General features: G+C 42.4%; 1 protein-coding gene across 3 annotated transcripts; it reads right to left on the bottom strand.

Moving 5' to 3' along the window:
* Window positions 1-830: 830 nt before the first annotated feature.
* On the bottom strand, window positions 831-13,942 carry btbd10b (BTB (POZ) domain containing 10b). 3 transcript variants are annotated; one of them, XM_014126707.2, is made up of 9 exons: window positions 13,749-13,942; window positions 6,018-6,165; window positions 4,270-4,511; window positions 3,801-4,113; window positions 3,505-3,607; window positions 2,747-2,867; window positions 2,356-2,553; window positions 1,859-1,969; window positions 831-1,747 (listed from the first exon to the last, which is right to left on the bottom strand). In XM_014126707.2, exons 3-9 carry the CDS (start codon window positions 4,421-4,423, stop codon window positions 1,413-1,415), a joined length of 1,335 nt encoding a protein of 444 aa, XP_013982182.1. In that variant the 5' UTR covers window positions 4,424-4,511; window positions 6,018-6,165; window positions 13,749-13,942; the 3' UTR covers window positions 831-1,412. The 3 variants fall into 3 exon arrangements, with proteins under 3 accessions (XP_013982182.1, XP_013982180.1, XP_013982179.1); XM_014126705.2 differs by having other exon boundaries at window positions 4,270-4,487; window positions 13,749-13,941; XM_014126704.2 differs by having other exon boundaries at window positions 4,270-4,466; window positions 13,749-13,941.
* Window positions 13,943-20,146: the final 6,204 nt, after the last annotated feature.

The raw sequence follows: 20,146 nt of genomic DNA, 5'->3' as shown, positions 1-20,146 counted from the left end.
CGTCCACCCACACAGGATGTGCTTTACTACTGACCACCGGGAGATATTGTTGTTCCCTAGCAACAGGCGGACTATCCAAATGACCCATAAAAGGAAAACTTTTCTCCTGATCTGAAATCAGGTCAACTCAAACCACAATTGCAGGCTAGGTATTGCACATGTATTAGGCTACTTTTTGAACTTTCAGTTTGAAAGTGTAGGGGCTCTATTCAAATCTGTGTGTCGCTGAAGCGTTACAGATTGTGCAATAGAAATGTAAAGGAGATTTCTAATTGAGCTGACGTATGCAGCGTTTACCATGAATACAGTCTCCACTTAATGCAGCAACATTGCCTTTAAATTTCAATTATGCTGTAAAGTTCAACTTTCACAATACAGATTGGATAGAGCCCTAGTCAAGTCACAAATGGTTTAAAAATATCCTATTACACACACTCTACGTCAGGGATCATCAACTAGACTCAGCCTCGGGCAGATGTTGTGAGTGGATGGTCGGGGGGCCAGAACATAATCACAAATCATTTGTGGACTGCAATTTGACCGCAAGAATCCTAAACAGATAATATTTGACAAGAACATGATCATTTCAAACCTTGCTTAAATTTGTATACGATAACGTGTCTCTCTATCATGTGTGGGAATACTTGAATAGATTTCCAAAATTAAAATAACTGGTGTTTTTGGCCAAATGATTTTTGCTCAGAAAATGTGGGGGGCAAAATAAAACCATCGCTGGCTCTATGTAGAGGGATAAGGTGAAAGTAACCACTTTCAACTCAAGTGCTATTAATGGATAAGCATAATGATAGGAATAAAAACACAATACAATGTGATTTGAATGTCTTTATGTCATGCTGAATATTTAGGGAGCACAGAGCACAGCATCACATTACTAATTCTATGATGTCAACCAACCCAACCATTACATGATTCAAAGTATATTGAGGGGAATTCAACAGTAATTTCTACTGAATGGTGATGAAATCAGAGGCTGTTCTCCATGGCCAGGCATCAAGCTCTGCACCTGTTCCCCAAACAGTTACAGTATTCACTAGTCTTGCCATCCAGGAAGTATGCCCAGAACTGCACGTGAAATAAAACTCAGGGGGAGAACACAGTAACACCAGTGAACAGCCCAATAACCACTGTAAATAATAATAATTACAAAATAATTGGGTTTGCTAAATTTATTTCAAACAATTAACAGAAAAATAAATTCCTTTGGTCAAGTATTGTTTTTTTAAGAAATAAGAGGAGAAATATACCCTTTTGCCAGTCTAGTCCCTTATAGGGTTTTTACAGTCGACCAGATCCTTGAGGCTCTAAGGCTGCGGAGGAGGTGCCAAGGCAATATGGTTATGATGCCCCTCTAGCTCCATGCTGCGGTACACTGGGGAGGGAGGTGTCAGTCCTCAGACTGCGGGCGAGGGGGCGTCTGGGTCACCGGGATCGTTGTTGTAGTTGTTGCTGTACTGGGGTCCGCTGGGGGGCTGGTTGGGGAGGTTGTCCAGCTCGTCCACCTGAGGGCCAGGGTGCATGTTGACCAGCTGGTCCTGGGGGATATCTGCAGCAGCTGCAGCCAGGTTAGTGATGGACTTGCTTTTGACACACTGGAAGTCAACATGGCGGCTCTTGCCCTCCTCCTTCTCCCAGGACATGCGGATGAAAGGCCTCTGGACGTAGTTGTAGATGACCTCAGGACGGCCACCAGGACGCTTCTTCACCTTCTCTTTATACGTGGGGTAACCTACCAATACATGGCGCAGACAACAGAGCCAGTGAGTTCACAATGCTGAATCGAAAAACTTACATTTTTGCTCTGAACCCCAGCAAATACATGATAAAACCAGCATCTTACCTTCAATGCCTAATCTTATTTTCTTCAGTCCTCTCTCCTTTAAAACTGATTTGGCAACATCTCGATTTTCTATATACTTGAAGAACCGGTATAGTTTTGTACTGTATATTACTGCAGAGAGAAAATAAAATGTGGTGAAACACAAAGCAACTCATTATCAACAACTTTTTTAAGCAGTGTCAATTACGTTTGTCCTTTTAGGTAAGTGAACAACAGTTTAATCCACGGCAGGGATTACTAATTAGGAAGAACACATTTTTGGTATTTAGTATCTTATTAGGATCCCTATTAGCTGTTGCGAAAGCTGAAACTACTCTACCTGGGGTCCACACAGAACATGAAACATGACATGAAACAGAAGATAAAAAGACCAGAACAGCTCAAGGACAGAACTACTTACATTTAAAAATGACACAGTCTACATATCAATATGCACACAAAATATCTAGGTCAAATAGGGTTGGGTGGAGAGTGTGTGTGTGTGTGTATTAACTAACTCTGTGAGTACTCTTCTCCCATCTGTGGTGGGTACTCTTCGTCCCAGTCCACTACGTCGTCATCAGTGAGCACCACGATGTGGCATTCTCTCTCTCCGCTCTGGGCGCTGGCCACCATCAGAGACACAACCATTTCCTCCAGGTAGAACTCAAACTGACGCCGGGCACCGTCGTTAGACAGCTCATGCATGAGGGCACCTAGGGACAATGGGACATGGTCAGTCAGGAGACAGCAGTTCAGAGACGCAAACCAACACACTAACTTCCCAGAACATCATCAGTCTAATGGAAACCTAATTAACCACTAATAATGGATATGAAAACCAAGGGCTCATGATTTATGTTCACTGAGCCAACCAGGTCAAGAAGGGTAAAAAGGGGATGTACTCACTGAGGTCTCTGCACTTGATGGTGCTGTAGTCAAAGGTGATGCACAGATAGTCACATGCCTCCCTCAGCTCAGGGATGGAGATTCCATCGGGGCAACGGATTATCCCAGATTTGTAGTAATCCTGCCAGTTAGAGAGTGAACAGAGAAAACACAAAAGGCAGCCATTACAGAGACTGCCCCCTATCAGCTCCCCCTTCCTAAAATGGTAAAATAGCCAATGCTATCCCCCCTACGTACAGATATCAGTTTACTGCCAGTTGAGCTGGGCATGGATATAGATTTGCAAATGCAAAAATAAAATGGTGCATCTTTCAAAACAAGTGCTGTGCCTCTGAGGCCAGAGTGATCCATGTTTGTCAACAACAGCCCACATTTGTATCAATCCCATCCTCCATTTTAACATCAGCAGCCTACAGCCAGTGGTATTGATTGTTGCATTTGTTCTCAGGACATTCATAGCCTCAGTGGACAACTCATGGCATCTACTCAATAATAACAGTCTGAGGTTGACTCTATAGCCTTAAGTAAATGTTTCTGGTGTCTATATAATTAAGTTACAAAGTTTCAGACAATCAACAAATAAGTTAATCAATTCAGGATTACTATGCGTAGCAGGCTGCCCCTTGTGGCTCAGAAGAGCAAAGGTTAGCAACGGCTACGCTAGATCAAGGATTTAAAAAAAAAGTAAAAACAGTTAATAATTGACCAAGTTAGTAAAAGGGAGTGTTGTACTTGGTAATACAGTGCTATTGACTGACCAGGATGGCTCGGAACACTGTAGAGCTGATGCCCTCGGCGACTTCATACTCTCCTTTTTCATTGGGCCGTGTAAAATTGTGTTCCCTTCCAGATCCAAACATTCTGCAAGAAACCACAAAACAGGTCAGATTTCACAGGGGTCACACTTCAGTGTTGTTCAGCGTTCATACAATAAAAAAGCTAAAGGAAAAAAAACATGTAGGTCACTTCCTCCTCATATAACCATACTGGTAAAACAAAACTTGATACGGATTGATGATTTTACCATAAAGTACAACAATGAGGTCAGCCCTACCTGCCCAGCATGGTATTGGGCTGTGCTGTGAAGATTGAAGGGTCCACCACAAACCGTGTGTTATCTACAATAAGAGTGACCCTCTCGGAGCCTGAGGTCCGGATGCTGCGGGTACCCAGGCCCGTGCCCAGTCCCTCCTTGCTATTCTCATAGACAAACACCATCTCTCCCACTCCCAGGCTCTTAAAGCAGCCCTCAGTGCTGGACAGGCTGCTGTTACGGCTGCTGACCACCCCGCTGCTACTGGAGCTGCTGGGGGAAAGCCTCTGAGGACGGGGGCTGCTGGGCCTGGAGCCACCGTCCCTCTCACGGTCTGGAGGTGGAGGGAGAGAGGCACTAACTCACTGCCATGACGACTGACCTTTTTCATAGACTACTCCAATTACATGCCAACATTAGAATCCAACATGTTCTCTTAGAAATATTATTTTAGGAGACTGTGAAAGTGTTCTCAGTACGTTCTACTCACCGCTGTTGTGCTGGCGGGTGGGCGAGGTGACATTTCTGATGCAGGGGGTGAGCTGGCCCTCTCCCCTCTCGTGTGACGAGTCCCGGGAGCGATCGCTGGAGCGGCGGCGGTCGCGTGAGCGGTCACTGCCCCCACTAGCACCATGCAGGCTCATCTTCACCAGGTCTGCCTCTAGTCGAGATGCACGCGACTGAGCGCTGGCCAGAGCAGAAAGCAAACTAAATACTAATTGCTGTTAAACTCTACACACACACACACACACACACACACACACACACACACACACACACACACACACACACACACACACACACACACAGTTGTCTTTCTTCCCCTAATGTATTATTACAGATTGCAGGTGTCTGCTGTAACCGTAGACACTCAGGACCTCTGTCAGCAGTGACAGTGTGGTCCAAGGCTTTACTAGAACCAGTATTTACCTCTAGACGTAATTATAACAACACTGCCCTGGATCATACTGTCACAGTCACGTTTTTGTGACCTTGTGGGAGATCTGTCGACGTGCCCTTGAGCAGGGCGTTGACCCTGGATGCTTCTGTATGTCGCTCTGGATGGGAGTCTGTAAGATGACTACTAATGTGATGTAGTTGTTGAGCGGCAAGTATATTCAATAATAATAAAACAAAAAAATACAGACAGCATAGAAACAGCCCATCTAACCCAAGAAGAATAACTGGACAGAATGGAAGGAGACAAATGTACACGCACAAAAGCAGAATCCCTTTTAATGTAGGCGGACCACTTGTCTAATGGTACATCTTTTAAAGGGAAAAGACATTAAAAGCAGTATCAAAATGATTGCGTCCCTATATAGGCCTACAATCATAAGTAATAGCTTCCCATTTAGTATTGAAATATTGAATATATTGTCCCAGAGATTCAGTAAAAGCACAGTGTTGTATAGGATAACGTCTGTTCCCTTAATATGAGGGCACATCACATCAGTGAGCCATGGAAGTATAAAAAGTAGGCCAACGTTCCTGTTTGGAGAGAAGCCAAAAGACACACTTGCATGGTCATGTTCTGTACCAGTTCTTAGAAGTTAGGAAAAATAAGGACTGTTTTTGAAAGAATTTGCTTTGGAAGTTAGGTAGCTAGTCTCTCCAGGGACTCTTAAATAACTGAACTACAATGACCCACGAAATGCCAAAGACTTTCTTTCTGCCTAAACAACAGCCAGTAAAGGGCATAGACCATTAGCAAACACTTCACTTAAACTTGTAGTTATAAAGTGTACATAGCGCTGTCATGACAGTGGACTTTTAAAATAATGACTACTGGGAGCGTTATGACAGCCCATCTGACTTTACAGTTATGATAAAAACAGTAGCCTTTTATGATGTTGGGCTCAAGAGTAACCTGGCCTTCATTGTAAATCACAATGGTCAATGTCAACATTATGAAATCAAAATGTATTTGTTACATGTGCCGAATACAACAGGTGTAGACTTTACCAACAAGCCCTTAACCAACAATGCAGAGATTTTTTATATATTTTTTTATAAGAAAATATTTGAAAAACAATATATAGAAAACTAAAGAAGTGCACAATGAGTGTGTAACTATGCTGAAAAATATCTGTCTAGCCTATAATAGGATGGACTATACCTATAACACTATACACATGATCATGGATGTGAAATGCCTCCACAGAAATGCCAACTATCTTGGTTAGTGTCAGTTCTTTCTGATCTTACACACTATCAAATACAAAGTAATTGCCTCACCTCGAGTGCTTGCAGAGTTAGCGAGGTCGGTTGGTTGTTTTTCGTTCCCAATTCTCAGTGTCACTTGAGTTGCTATCATATGACTGTGGACGTGCTGCCATCACCCGTGCACAGAGACGTCCAGCCCGGATTATTCACCATTCATAATCTGACATGACGAAGGGAGTCGAGTTATATATTAATTCACTGGGTTGATTCAGGAGAGCAAAACAAGCTGTAAATATTCACATAAATGCTAGTTATACATTCAGTGAATACGAAACTAAAACGCAATTCCCCTTCGCATTCCAACTCTTGACAGCTGCTCGCCAGCTAATGTCACGATGATCCCGAATAATGCGAGCTAGCTAATTGTGGCTAACTAGCTAGCTAACAATGATGACAGTAGCACCTCAGCTAACTAATGTGATCACAACATAGCAAGCACTAAGTTAGTTACCAGTCCCAGCTAGTACATAGCAGAGATGATTTAGAATGCTTGTAAAAAATAAAATAAAAATCATTATATATATATATATATATATATATGTTTAGCCAGGCAGTGGCTACCTATGTGAAACTGGCCACAATAAGGATTAGCCACAATAGTGGAATTTGCGAGTAGCCTTCAAAATAAAAGTCCCCCATTGAAAGCGATGCAAAAGGATACAAATTGCGGAATCAGGCCATATTTGGACTAGATAATGTTAAACAAGTTCTAAATGTTGTTATATAATCTTAACAAAAAACAATTTGATAATTTGACGAAATAAAGCAAAAAAATCTGTTGAAATCGTATTGTGGCTGTATTAGACTTCAAATGTTGTGTTACAAAGTGGGAATGAAATGGATTTGTCCTTTTTTGGTCAACGATCTACACAAAATACTCCAATGTCAAAGTGGAAGAAAAATCTTTAAGAAAATATGTGAATTTATGGAAATGTTAACACTAATATACCTCATTAGATAAATATTCACCCCTTGAGTCAATACGCGTTAGGAACTCCTTTGGCACAGATTACAGCTATTACGTCTTCTTGGGTAAGTCTTCTTGGGTAAGTCTCATAAGAGCTTTGCACATCTGTATGGTGCAATATTTGCCCATTATTCTTTTCAAAATTCTTCAAGCTCTGTCAAGGTGCTAGGGATCATGGCTAGACAGCAAATTTCAAGTCTTGCCATAGATTTTCAAGCAGATTTAGGTCAAAACTAACTTGGCCACTCAGGAACATACAGTTCTTCTTGGTAAGCAACTCCAGTGCCGATTTTGGCTTATTGTCCTGCAGAAAGGTGAATTCTCCTCCCAGTGTCTGGTGTAAAGCAGACAAACAGGTTTTCCTCTAGGATTTTGCCTGTGGTTACCTCCGTCCCTCATACCCATACCATGCTGGAGCCAGCACCGTGCTTGAAAATAAGGAGGCAGTTAACTCAGTGATATATTCCTTTGCTGTGTTTTTTTTGCAGTATTACTTTAGTGCCTTAATGCATATACATGTTTAGGAATATTTTTTATTCTGTATATTTAAATTGTTATTTTCACTCTGTCATTATTGTAGAGTCACTACAATGTTGTTGATCCATCCTCAGTCCTCAGATCACAGCCATTGAACACCGTAGCTGTTTTAAAATCACATCCCTAAGCAGTTTCCTTCCTGTCCTGCAGCTCAGTTCAGAATGACAACTTAGTCTGATGTGTCTGGATGGTTTAATATATCATCCACAGCATAATTATTAACCATGCTTAAAGATATATTCAATGTCTGATCTGTTATTCAATGTCTGATCTGTTATTATTATAACCCATCTACCAATCACTGCCCTTCCTTATGAGGCTTTTAAAAAGCTCCCTGGTCTTTAAAGTTGAATCTGTGCTTGAAATGCAATATTTGACTGAGGGACCTTACAGATATACAGTACCAGTCAAAAGTTTGCCAAGAGCGTGCAAAGCTGTCATCAAGGCAAAGGGTGGCTATTTGAAGAAACTCAAATATAAAATATATTTTGATTTGTTAAACACTTTTTTGCTTAATACATGATTCCATATGTGTTATTTCAAACTTTTGACTTGTACTGTATGTATGTGGGACAGAGGAAGGGGGTAGTCATCTTTTTTAATTTTATTTTTATTATGTCAACCCCTATTATTTCACATATAAAACTTAGTATGATTTGTTAAGCCACATTTGACTTCTGAACTCACTTAGGCTTTCCTAAACAAAGCGGGTGAATACCTATGCAATGACTTCAATGATTTTAGTTCTAAACATTTTATTAATTTGATTTTTTTTTTAATTCTCTTTTCAATTTGACAGAGTATTTTGTGTAGATCAATGACCAAAAAAATTACAATTAAATATACTTCAATCCCACTTTGTAATACAACAAAATGTGAAAAAGTTCAAGGGGGTGTATGTAGACTTGCTACAGGCATTGAGTGTACAAAACATTAGGAACACCTGCTCTTTCCATGACATTGACTGATCATGTGAATCCAGGTGAAAGCTATAATCCCTTATTGGATGTCACCTATTAAAGCCACTTCAATCAGCGTAGATGGAGGGGACAGGTGCATCCTGTTTCAAATTGATCATCCTTGAGATATATTTCTAAAACTTCATTGGAGTCCACCTGTGGTAAATTCAACTGATTGGACATGATTTGGAAAGGCACACACCTGTCAATATAAGGTCCCACAGTTGACAGTGCATGTCAGAGCATAAACCAAGCCATGAGGTCGAAGGAATTGTCCGTAGAGCTCTGAGACAGGATTGTGTTGAGGCAATGATCTGGGGAAGGGTACCAAAAAAATATCTGCAGCATTGAAGGTCCCCAAGAACACAGTGGCCTCCATCATTCTTAAATGGAAGAAGTTTGGAATCACCAAGACTATTCCTAGAGCTGGTCGCCTGGCCAAACTGAGCAATCGGGGGAGAAGGGCCTTGGTCAGGGAGGTGACCAAGAACCTAATGGTCACTCTGACAGAGCTCCAGAGTTCCTCTGTGGAGATGAGAGAACCTTCCAGAAGGACAAACATCTCTGCAGCACTCCACCAATCAAGCCTTTATGGTAGAGCAGCCAAACAGAAGCCACTCCTCAGTAAAATTTTCCAAAAGGCCCCTTAAGGACTCAGACTCAGAAACAAGATTCACTGGTCTGATGAAACCAAGATTGAGTGCTTTGGCCTGAATGCCAAGCGTCACATCTGGAGGAAACCTGGCACCATCCCTACGGTGAAGCATGGTGGTGGCAGCATCATGCTGTTGGGATGTTTTTCAGCGGCAGGGACTGGGAGACTAGTTAGGATCGAGGGAAAGATGAACGGAGCAAAGTACAGAGAGATCCTTGATGAAAACCTGCTCCAGAGTGCTCAGGACCTCAGAAGGTTCACCTCCAACAGGACAATGCACACAGCCAAGACAACACAGGAGTGGCTTCGGGACACGTCTCTGAATGTCCTTGAGTGACCCTGCCAGAGCCTGGACCTGAACCCGATCGAACGTCACTTGAGAGACCTGAAAATAGCTGTACATCAATGCTCCCCATCCAATTTGACAGGACCTGAGAGGATCTGCAGAGAAGAATGGGAGAAACTCCCCAAATACAGGCGTGCCAAGCTTGTAGCGTCATAGCCTCAAGTCTTCTTGGGTGTAATCGCTACCAAAAGTTCAAAGTACTGAGTAAAGGGTCTTAATACTTATGTAAATGTTACTGTTTTATTTTCGAGAAATTTGCAGAAATGTCTAAACCTGTTTTTGATTTCTCATTATGGTGTGTTGTGTGTCCATTAATGAGATATATTTGAATAAGACTGTAATGTAACAAAATGTGGAAAAAGTCAAGGGATCTGAATACTTTTTGAATGCACCGAGTAGCCTTACCTATGAATCTTGGGTCATTGAAATGGGGTATCAACTGACTGACATCCACAGATTACAATTCTGAAGAGTTCACACATATGAGCGTCGTAGCTCTTACTGCGAGACTAAAAACTGTATAGTGAGGTGATTTCGGACAGTTAAAGATAAATATTAGCGTCATAGCGCATATTAGTTGTGTAAACACTTCAGAATTGTAATCTGTGGGTGTCACACAGTAGGCTGATACCTATGGATCTTGGGTCCATGAAATGGGATAAGGTATACATTGTAATATTATTGTTCAACACATAGGTTGTAGGGGTGTAACGGTACACGTATTCGTACTGAACTGTTCGGTACGGGGTCCTTGGTTTGGTCCACACTGTGAACCTGAATAAACACATACAAAATAAATGTTAAACTACTAAAGGCTATGCGTTGTATGCCCCTGCCTTGAGTAAAACTGATCTGAAAAAAAAATAATAATAATCTAGGCTATTCCATTAACTAGAGCATATGTGCACATTGTAATCAAAATTAAAATCTTAACTGGCATATTTGAAACTATACTTTGAGGCGCAGCCAGCAACTACTTCGGTACAATGGCGAGTAGTAGGGTCGATAAACCGTCGTTGAAATCTCCGGTTTGGGAACATTTTGACTTCACAGTAGATTACAACGGCGATGGACAGAGTTGTGGATAAAATGTTAATAGTACGTCACCAATACTCATCGACAATAGCCTATGCAGAGTGGCATGTGTAGCTTGTTGTTTTTGGGATATCACAAGTCATCAAAGCAGCCCTACTTTCAGAAAGACTCCGTGTGTGACAAAGCAAGTTAGGAGATATTTAATCAATGGAAGATGGAATTAAAAGTTAAATGAGAAGGATATGCTACAACGACCAAGAGACAACAGTTAGGCTGCTACTTAATAATCTGAATGGAGGTAATATTTGTAACTGTAGGACATGTAAAAAGTGCATGCCTCCTTCATTAGCCTTGCTAGCTGACGAGTGTTTCTCGGTTTGATGCAGTCAGCACATGTAAAAAGTGCATGCATCCTCAATTAGCTGCTAGTGTTTCTCGGTTTGATGCAGTCAGGACAGGTACAACGTAATCATATTTGATCAATAAATAGCTATGACAAGCTAGAAGTTAGTCTACTACCGCGCTTCGGCTTGGTTTAAGTCTCTCCCTCCGCCAGTCACTCGCTCACAGTACACACACAAGACCCCTCCTACATCTGGTACAGCGGCACCTCTTTCTCCCTCACGCTTTATCAACTCTGGTTAACAAAGTAGTTTACAAATTGACTTTTCTGCTGCTTCCCTCACTCGGATCGGGTCTAGATCCAACCAGGTCTATATGTGACTGGTCTAGTTGTCTTCGGGTCCGTTCAGTCTTTATATTGAAAATTGTATTTATGCATAGAGTGGGAAAGCCCCAGGTCCATTTTGGAACAGGTCCAACACTTTGGACCCCTGAAGACTACTTGAGAGGCCCAAAATAAATCTCTGTCACAACAGACAATGCAGGAACACTGTGAATGCTGTCACAGAAGCTGGACTTTTGTTTTGAGTCTTTTGCCAAATAAACAAAAAATAACTACAGCAACTGTTGGCATTTCAATTTCCTGCTGTACCGTAAACAAACCAAACCGTGACCCTAAAACCTCAATAAGTACTGGACATCCATAGGGGCGGCAGGTAGCCTAGTGGTTAGAGCGTTGGGCCAGTAACCGAAAGGTTGCTAGATGGAATCCCCAAGCTGACAAGGTACAAATCTGTCGTTCTGCCCCTCATCGTAAATAAGAATTTGTGCTTAACTGACTTTCCTAGTTAAATAAAGGATAAATAAAATACATTGCAATATTAATGTTCAATATTGCAATGGAGGCTGCAAAGATTTGGCAACAGGCTGAATAGTGAGGTGATTTCCCACAGTTAAAGTTCCCTAATATGAGCTTCAACGCTAATATTTGTGTAAACTCTTCAGAATTGTGAGGCCCGACAGATTAACAGGATGCGTACTCAGAGCACACGCTGACCAACTGGCAAGTGTCTTCACTGACATTTTCAACCTCTCCCTGACACAGTCTGTAATATGGTTCAACAGACCACCATAATCCCTGTACCCAAGAACGCCAAGGCAACCTGTCTAAATGTCTATGGCCGTGAAATGCTTTGAAAGGCAAGTGATGGCTCACGTCAACATCGTCAACCCAGACACCCTGGACCCACTCCAATTCGCATACCGCCACAACAGATCCACAGATAACGCAACCTCTATTGCACTCCTCACTGCCCTCTCCCATCTGGACAAGAGGAACACCTGTGTAAGAAAGATGTTTATTGACTACAGCTCAGCGTTCAAGACCATAGTGCCATACACTAAGGAATTATCATGGTCCACACACACCAACAGTCAGAAAAGGCACAAAAAATGACTCTTCACCCTCTGGAGGCTGCAAAGATTCGGCATGGGCCTTCAGATACTACAAAACGTATACAGCTGCACCATAAAGAGCATCTTGACCGGCTGCTCACTGGGGCCAAGGTCCCTGCCATCCAGGACCTCTATACCAGGCGGTGTCAGAGGAAGGCCCTAAAAAATGACCAAATAAACTGTGATCGACTCCTGCCACCCAAGTTAGACTGTTCTCTCTGTTAGCACATGGCAAGCGGTATCGATGCATCAAGTCTGGAACCAACAGGACTCTGAACGGCTTCTACCCCCAAAGCCATAAGACTGCTAAATAGTTAACCACATAGCTACCTGGACTAGCTATCTGCATTGACCCTTTTATCCCTACCTATATGTACATATCTACTTCAATTACCTTGTACCCCTGAACAACGACTCCGTACTAGTACCCTGTGTATATAGCCAAGTTATCGTTACTCATTATGTGTTTTTCCTCATGTTACTATGTTTCTATAATTGTTCTATGCCCTAAGTAAGCATTTCACTGTTAGTCTACACCTGTTTAAAAAGCGTGTGAAAAATAAAAATTAGAGTTGAGTAGGCTGATACCTATGGATCGTGGGTCCACGAAATGGGGTAAGGCTGTACATTGCAATATGAATGTCAATACGCACAATAGGCTAGTGAGGCGATTTCCTACAGTTAAAGTTCTCTAATATGAGCTACTACACTATTTGTATAAACTCTTCAGAATCGTAATCTGTGGGTGTCACTGAGTAGGCTGATACCCCATTTCATGGACCCAAAATCCATAGGCATCAGCCTACTCTGTGACACCCACAGATTACAATTCTGAAGAGTTTACACATAAATGTGCATCGTAGTTCTTACTACAGGACTCTAAAACCACTGTAAAATGAGCCACATTAAGCTCACCAGTCAACCTATTATGTATTGAATATTCATATTGCAATGCACACAGCCTTACCTATGGACCTTGGTTCCAAGAAATGGGGTAAAGCTGTACCGTGCATGTTAGTATCCCCCCAATGCAATTCTGAACTATAACACATCCACAGTGCGATTTCAACTTTTTGTATTTCTTTTTGTCAAATTAACAAATAATTGTATTACCACTATTGGTTTCCGTTTGCATCACTTTCAATTGAGGACTTTTATTTTGAAGGTATACAGCAAATTCCACTATTGTGGCTAGGCTTCACATAGGTGCAGTGGCTAACATGATGTGCAAACAGTTGGCTATTCACTCGTCGGCTAACTAACTGGACAAAACAAAACCTAGCTAGTTTCATGTCAAGTTAGTTAGCTAGCTGCATTAGTTCAGGGTATTGATCAATAATCAATCAATAGTTACGTTAGCTACAACAAGCTATATATGCAGAGGAACTACCAGTAAACTAGCTAGCTCAAACATGTGAACACTTACATTCACCAAAACAAGTCTTACCTTTTAAATGATACATATTATCGCATGAATATCATATACCCTGTACAAAACATATACATGGAATTCAAAGGATCAATCCAATCCGTTGGTAAAATAATTGATCTTGGTTTGGCATTTTCCCCTAAAAGGCAAAAGTGATGTTGTCCCTGCTGCACAGATGCTCTCGCGAGATTTGGCTGTAAAAAAATAATAATTACGTGGCCCAGTTTCTTCTTCTTCATCTTGGCAGTCCGCAAACAAATATCATAGGTGCATGCCACCACCTACTGTATTGGCTGTGTATCAACCTACTATTCTGGAGTATGAATTCATTACACTTTGTGAAAAAAAATATATAATTGCCCTTCCAACTAACCCTACACCCATTAAAACCTCACCACTATTCCACTACTTTGGCCCCATCTGATCCTACTCCAGGCCAGCAGTCTGTGAGGATGGGACACTATAATTCAAAAACATCTAACGCTTCGGCAGTGAAATCTCATACACCCAAGTACTTCTCTGCAGCTGCCACCTATCTATCCTCTGTGATTTACGTTCCATCCCTGCAGTACAATTGGCAACCATGGCCTTGAACGCCAAAAAAAACCCAACCTTACTGAAGTACTTTATTCCTATCACTCCATTGGCCTCGGCCTACTCACAGGGATCCTCTTAGGATCCCTCACCCTGGACTCATTTTCCTCTACTACTCTCTTCACTGCCTTAGCATACAACACCTTCTGCACTACTCTGATCCTGGCAACCTCAACCTGCCTTTCTCTCACCGGACACAGTTCTGATCTCCAGCACCATGGGTACCCCTACAGTTTACACACCCAACTTTTTCCACTGATACTACACATTCCTTTGTCTCATGTCCTCCTGCACACTTCTCAAATCTAGGAATCTCCCTCCTACACACTGCTTATCTGAGGTTTGAGGCAGACTACATCCTATAAAACACAAATGAGCAACATCACCTGAAACAATGAGAACTTGCACTCTGTGTGATTGTTCATCTTGAACAACAGCTTCACTCCCGGGTCTTCACTGACCTGCTTGGTTGTTGAGGGCGTGTCCACCCTTCTTGGCACAGTCACCTTTTGTAGAGAAGGGGAGTCAGGTGAATCAGGAAAGCAATGTTCAGTTTTGACTGCCACTAACCCAGCAGAACCAAGGGCAGGGTCAGACTCCTCCTAAACTTCAGGCCTAGGGTACAACTCAGTATTATCAGTCTCAGGAGATAGAGTGTGAGAGGCTCTTCACTCTTACCAGCTACCGGCAGAGACTCCGCCCCACCGCCATCCATCAGCTCAGCAGTATTGGCCATGGGCAGCTGGCTAGCCACCAGCTCATCAACACCATCAGAAACCTGCAGCTCCACTGGCGTCTCGGGCACCCCAGCTTGCAGCTCAGACTCACCTCCAGCAGGGAGCAGAAGATCAAGGACAGGTAGATCAGGGACCTCACCAGCAGACAGGGAAAGCTCATCCTCTCCTCCAGGAGCGCACCGCAGAACAGTGGACAGTTCCTCGTCGGTAACAGTGCTTGACTGTGGGGCCTCTACAACAGGTGGTGAATCAGCCAACGCCTCGGGCCTCCATGGCTGGTGGAACACGCAGGTAGCCAGTATGTGCCCGTGCTTGTCACAGTGATAACACCAGGCCTTGCCACCAAGGCAGACTTCCCAGTCATGGCCACAGTCACATGCACAGCTTCTCTTAGGGGTGCAGGTATTGCAGTCGCACAGCTCCTAGAACCCGTTGCACCTTGAAGGGCTGTATTTATTCCTGGTGTTATTATCGTTCTAATATTTTTCTATTTTGGCTCTCTGCAATGTTGGGAAGGGCCCATAAGTAAGAATTTCACTGTTATTCTACACACATTTGATTGGATTTGAGCATATAACCTCAACTGGCATGCGATATTCTTCCCTTCGGCATACACTTGACACATGACCAAATCTTTTGCATTCATGACACTGAAGGGGTTTGTTCACATAAGCTCTTATATGGTATCTCACAAAGCCTAACTTTACATGAGAAGGGAGAGATTCTTCTTCTTCCTCCAGTGTCTCAACTCCTTGTCTTACTTCCCAGAGTGCGAATTATACCTTAACATTCGGTCCTCCTTTGTGTACAGGTGCTTCATGTGCATGGGCTTAATAGTAAAGACATATTTTTTTACAACCTTTTAATTTGAAATGAACACATTTGGCGAATGCCATTGGGTCTACACGCTTGTAGCCATAATTAATTGATGTGTCATTTTTTGTAGAAAGAAAAGTTGGGACACCTGAAAAGGGGCTGAGAAACGGGACTGTCCCAGGATGACAAATGCAGATACATGGAAGAAATTTGTTTCAACCATGACACAGAGCTGGGATGTACATTTCATTTGGAATAAACATTTACTTTAATAGTTATCACTATAGCAGTACAAATTGCATAAAAAACTAGTAAAATGCTTAAATTAGCATTAGAGCCCCCCCAAAGTTTGACTTTGTTGCATTTAGGGGGACTCATGTCTCATTCAGGGGGTCACTGAGTCCCCCGTAACTCTGCTTCCACCCCACAAATGTAGACCTGCCAATTTCTTTGCAAATATTCAATTTATTAATGCATATAAAAATAATCTCACATGATATTCACATTGAAATCCATTTTTTTTTTTTACATTTTGTGCTTTTCATGAATTCTTATTTTGAATTTACAAAGCCTCTGTGAGAGAAGTAAACAGTAATGTCATTATGATTATAACGGTACAAACAGTAACCAAGTTGGTCCTCATTGTGAACATTATTTAAAGTAAACAGTGCTTTACACTGAAATAAAGCCATGTCAAAGAGATGGACATATCAAAGACAATAACAAACCTTTTTTCATACCGCTAACGGTAATTTGACACGTACAAATCAAATCAAATCAAACTTTATTTGTCACATGCGCCGAACACAGCAAGTATAGACTTTACCGTGAAATGCTTACTTACAAGCCCTTAACCAGCAGTGCAGTTCAAGAAGAGTGAAGAAAATATGTACCAAATAAACTAAAGTAAAAAATAATAAAAAGTAACACAATAACATAACATTAACGAGGCTATATACAGGGGGTACCGGTACCGAGTCAGTGTGCGGGGGTACAGGTTAGAGGTAATTTGTACATGTAGGTAGGGGTGAAGTGACTATGCATAGATAATAAACAGCGAGTAGCAGCAGTGTACAAAACAAATGGGGGGGGGTCAATGTAATAGTCCGGTGGCCATTTTATTAGTTGTTCAGCAGTCTTATGGCTTGGGGGTAGAAGCTGTTAAGGAGCCTGTTGGTCCTAGACTTGGCGTTGCAGTACCGCTTGCCGTGCAGTAGCAGAGAAAACAGTCTATGACTAGGGTGGCTGGAGTCTTTGACAATTTTATGGGCTTTCCTCTAACACCGCCTATTATATAGGTCCTGGATGGGAGGAAGTTTGGCCCCGGTGATGTACTGGGCTGTACGCACTACCCTCTGTAGCGCCTTACAGTCAGATGCCGAGCAGTTGCCATACCAGGTGGTGATGCAACCAGTCAGGATGCTCTCGATGGTGCAGCTGTAGAACTTTTGAGGATCTGGGGACCAATACCAAATCTTTTCAGTCTCCTGAGGGGGAAAATGTTTTGTCGTGCCCTCTTCACAACTGTCTTGTTGTGTTTGGACCATGATAGATCGTTGGCGATGTAGACACCAAGGAACTTGAGACTCTCAACCCGCTCCACTACAGCCCCGTTGATGTTAATGAGGGCCTGTTCGGCCCGCCTTTTCCTGTAGTCCACAATCAGCTTCTTTATCTTGCTCACATTGAGGAAGAGGTTGTTGTCCTGGCACCACACTGCCAGTTCTCTGACCTCCTCCCTATAGGCTGTTTCATTGTTATCGGTGATCAGGCCTACCACTGTTGTGTCATCAGCAAACGTAATAATGGTGTTGGAGTCGTGTTTGGCTACGCAGTCGTGGGTGAACAGGGACTACAGGAGGGGACTAAGTACACACCCCTGAGGGGCCCCAGTGTTGAGGATCAGTGTGGCAGACGTGTTGTTGCCTACCCTTACTACCTGGGGTGACCCGTCAGGAAGTCCAGGATCCAGTTGCAGAGGGAGGTGTTTAGTCCCAGGATCCTTAGCTTAGTGATGAGCTTCGTGGGCACTATGGTGTTGAACACTGAGCTGTAGTCAATGAACAGCATTGTCACATAGGTGTTCCTTTTGTCCAGGTGGGAAAGGGCAGTGTGGAGTGCAATTGAGATTGCGTCATCTATGGATCTGTTGGGGTGGTATGTGAATTGGAGTGGGTCTTGGGTATCCGGAAGGATGCTGTTGATATGAGTCATGACCAGCCTTTCAAAGCACTTCATGGCTACCCACGTGAGCGCTATGGGGCGGTAATCATTTAGACAGGTTACCTTCGCTTCCTTGGGCTCAGGGACTATGGTGGTCTGCTTGAAACATGTAGGTATTACAGACTCAGTCGGGGAGAGGTTGAAAATGTCAGGGAAGACGCTTGCCAGTTGGTCCGCGCATGCTTTGAGTACACGTCCTGGTAATCCATCTGGCCCCACGGCTTTGTGAATGTTGACCTGTTTAAAAGTCTTGCTCACATCGGCTACCGAGAGCATTATCACACAGTCATCCAGAACAGCTGGTGCTCTCGTGCGTGCGTCAGCGTTGCTTGCCTCGAAGCAAGCAAAGAAGGCATTTAGCTCATCTGGTAGGCTTGCGTCACTGGGCAGCTCAAGTCTAGGTTTCCCTTTGTAGTCCGTAATAGTTTTCAAGCCCTGCCACATCCGACGAGTGTCAGAGCCGGTGTAGTAGGAGGTAAAGGTGGTAAAGTGGTGTAAAAAAATATATACTGTTCTGTGTGCTTTAGTCCAGGTAGTGGTCATAAACAAAATGTCTTGTTAATTCAAATGCAGAAAAACCAGGAAATGAATATAAAATATAAATAAACAGTAAATACATTAATAAAAACATCATTAGAATAATAATTTAGAAAATATCTAAAACTAAAATGAGTTTCACAAGTTTCATTGTGAAATTTCAACTGTTTTTTTTACGAGGTATTACTTGTGTAAGACTGAAGAGAAGACAAACCCTGAGTACTGAGGCTTAACTTGTATACAGGCTCAGTCCTGTGAGATCATCAGGAAGCAGACTCCGGATCTTCCCTGATTGTCCATGTTGTTGTGCTGTGGCGTGTGAGGCTGCAATTATATCCTTTAACTTCAGCTGAAGCCAGTCTTGTCTCTCCCCCACCTGCTTGTGTACTCCCACGTTGTGCATGAGCTGGACCTCACTGATGGACCTCTTTCTGTTGGCCAGAGAATAACCATTGCAACCTGTTTTGATTGAGGTGACTTAGAATACAGGTTACAACAAAGAAATGAAATACCATTGAGGAATAAACCATGGTATGAAATGCAACACACAAAATTGCATTTCGACAGTTAAGTTGGTCAATTTACCTCATTGGTCTCGCCTCTGTGTGTAAGCTGCAGAGGACAATTATCAAAACAATTTTGTCCAAAGATCTGATGGAAAGCATATTGATTGCCTGAAAAATTAAGAACACGTCTCAGCAATCTTCTATGAACTTATTTAACACATTATTACAAGTAATCTGCTTCCAATAAAGGTCAGTAACATGTCTATATCTTTAACTCTGTGGTAAGACAATGCTTCACATTTAACATAACGTTAAGACAGTTATTAAATGTATCTTAGATTATCAATATCAGATTACAACATTTATTGCAAACTTTTACTTACCAGTTTCTGGCTGAGTTTATTCCACAAAGTTTAGATATGTTTTTCTATAATGCTTTGGAGGGGCCAGTCTAGCTGGTTGATCAGTCTTTTATAAGTGCTTAGAGTAACTCTCCCTCCTTTTTATACAGTAGCCCTCCCCTGGTCATTGATGAGCCACTTTCATTATTGATGTTGATGTCACCCCTTCAGTGCAGGCATCTGCATGACGACATCTCCACCAACACTCCCCACTAATTCAGCTTTCAGCACCTCTGCCAAGAGCCCTACTGGTCACACTGCTTTTGAACCTATTCCATGGTTGTCCATGACATGACACTGAACAAGAGGGCCTACTTCAATTTAATCTCTATCTATTCATCTACCAAACTGCAGAAACTTGGGATGTGATGAAAGTTTTTGATATTGATGTCTTTATTTTTTTGCTGTACGTAACAAAGCTTTGCTATCCTCAAATTACCCAGAGTTACTGTCTCTGGTGTCATCTAAATATAGAAACAAGGCTGTTTATTTATTGCAAGCATGTAAAGGGTATATGAGGCCTTGAAGTGAAAAAGTGCTGTTGGACCACCACAAAGCAAATGCTCAATAGAACCTATCCACAGACCGTTTATTGGTAACTT

Source organism: Salmo salar, chromosome ssa11, assembly GCF_905237065.1.
Source record: "Salmo salar chromosome ssa11, Ssal_v3.1, whole genome shotgun sequence".
Classification (NCBI taxonomy): domain Eukaryota; kingdom Metazoa; phylum Chordata; class Actinopteri; order Salmoniformes; family Salmonidae; genus Salmo; species Salmo salar.
The sequence above is the reverse complement of the archived record's forward strand: the minus strand, read 5'-3'. Positions and strand labels throughout refer to the sequence as shown.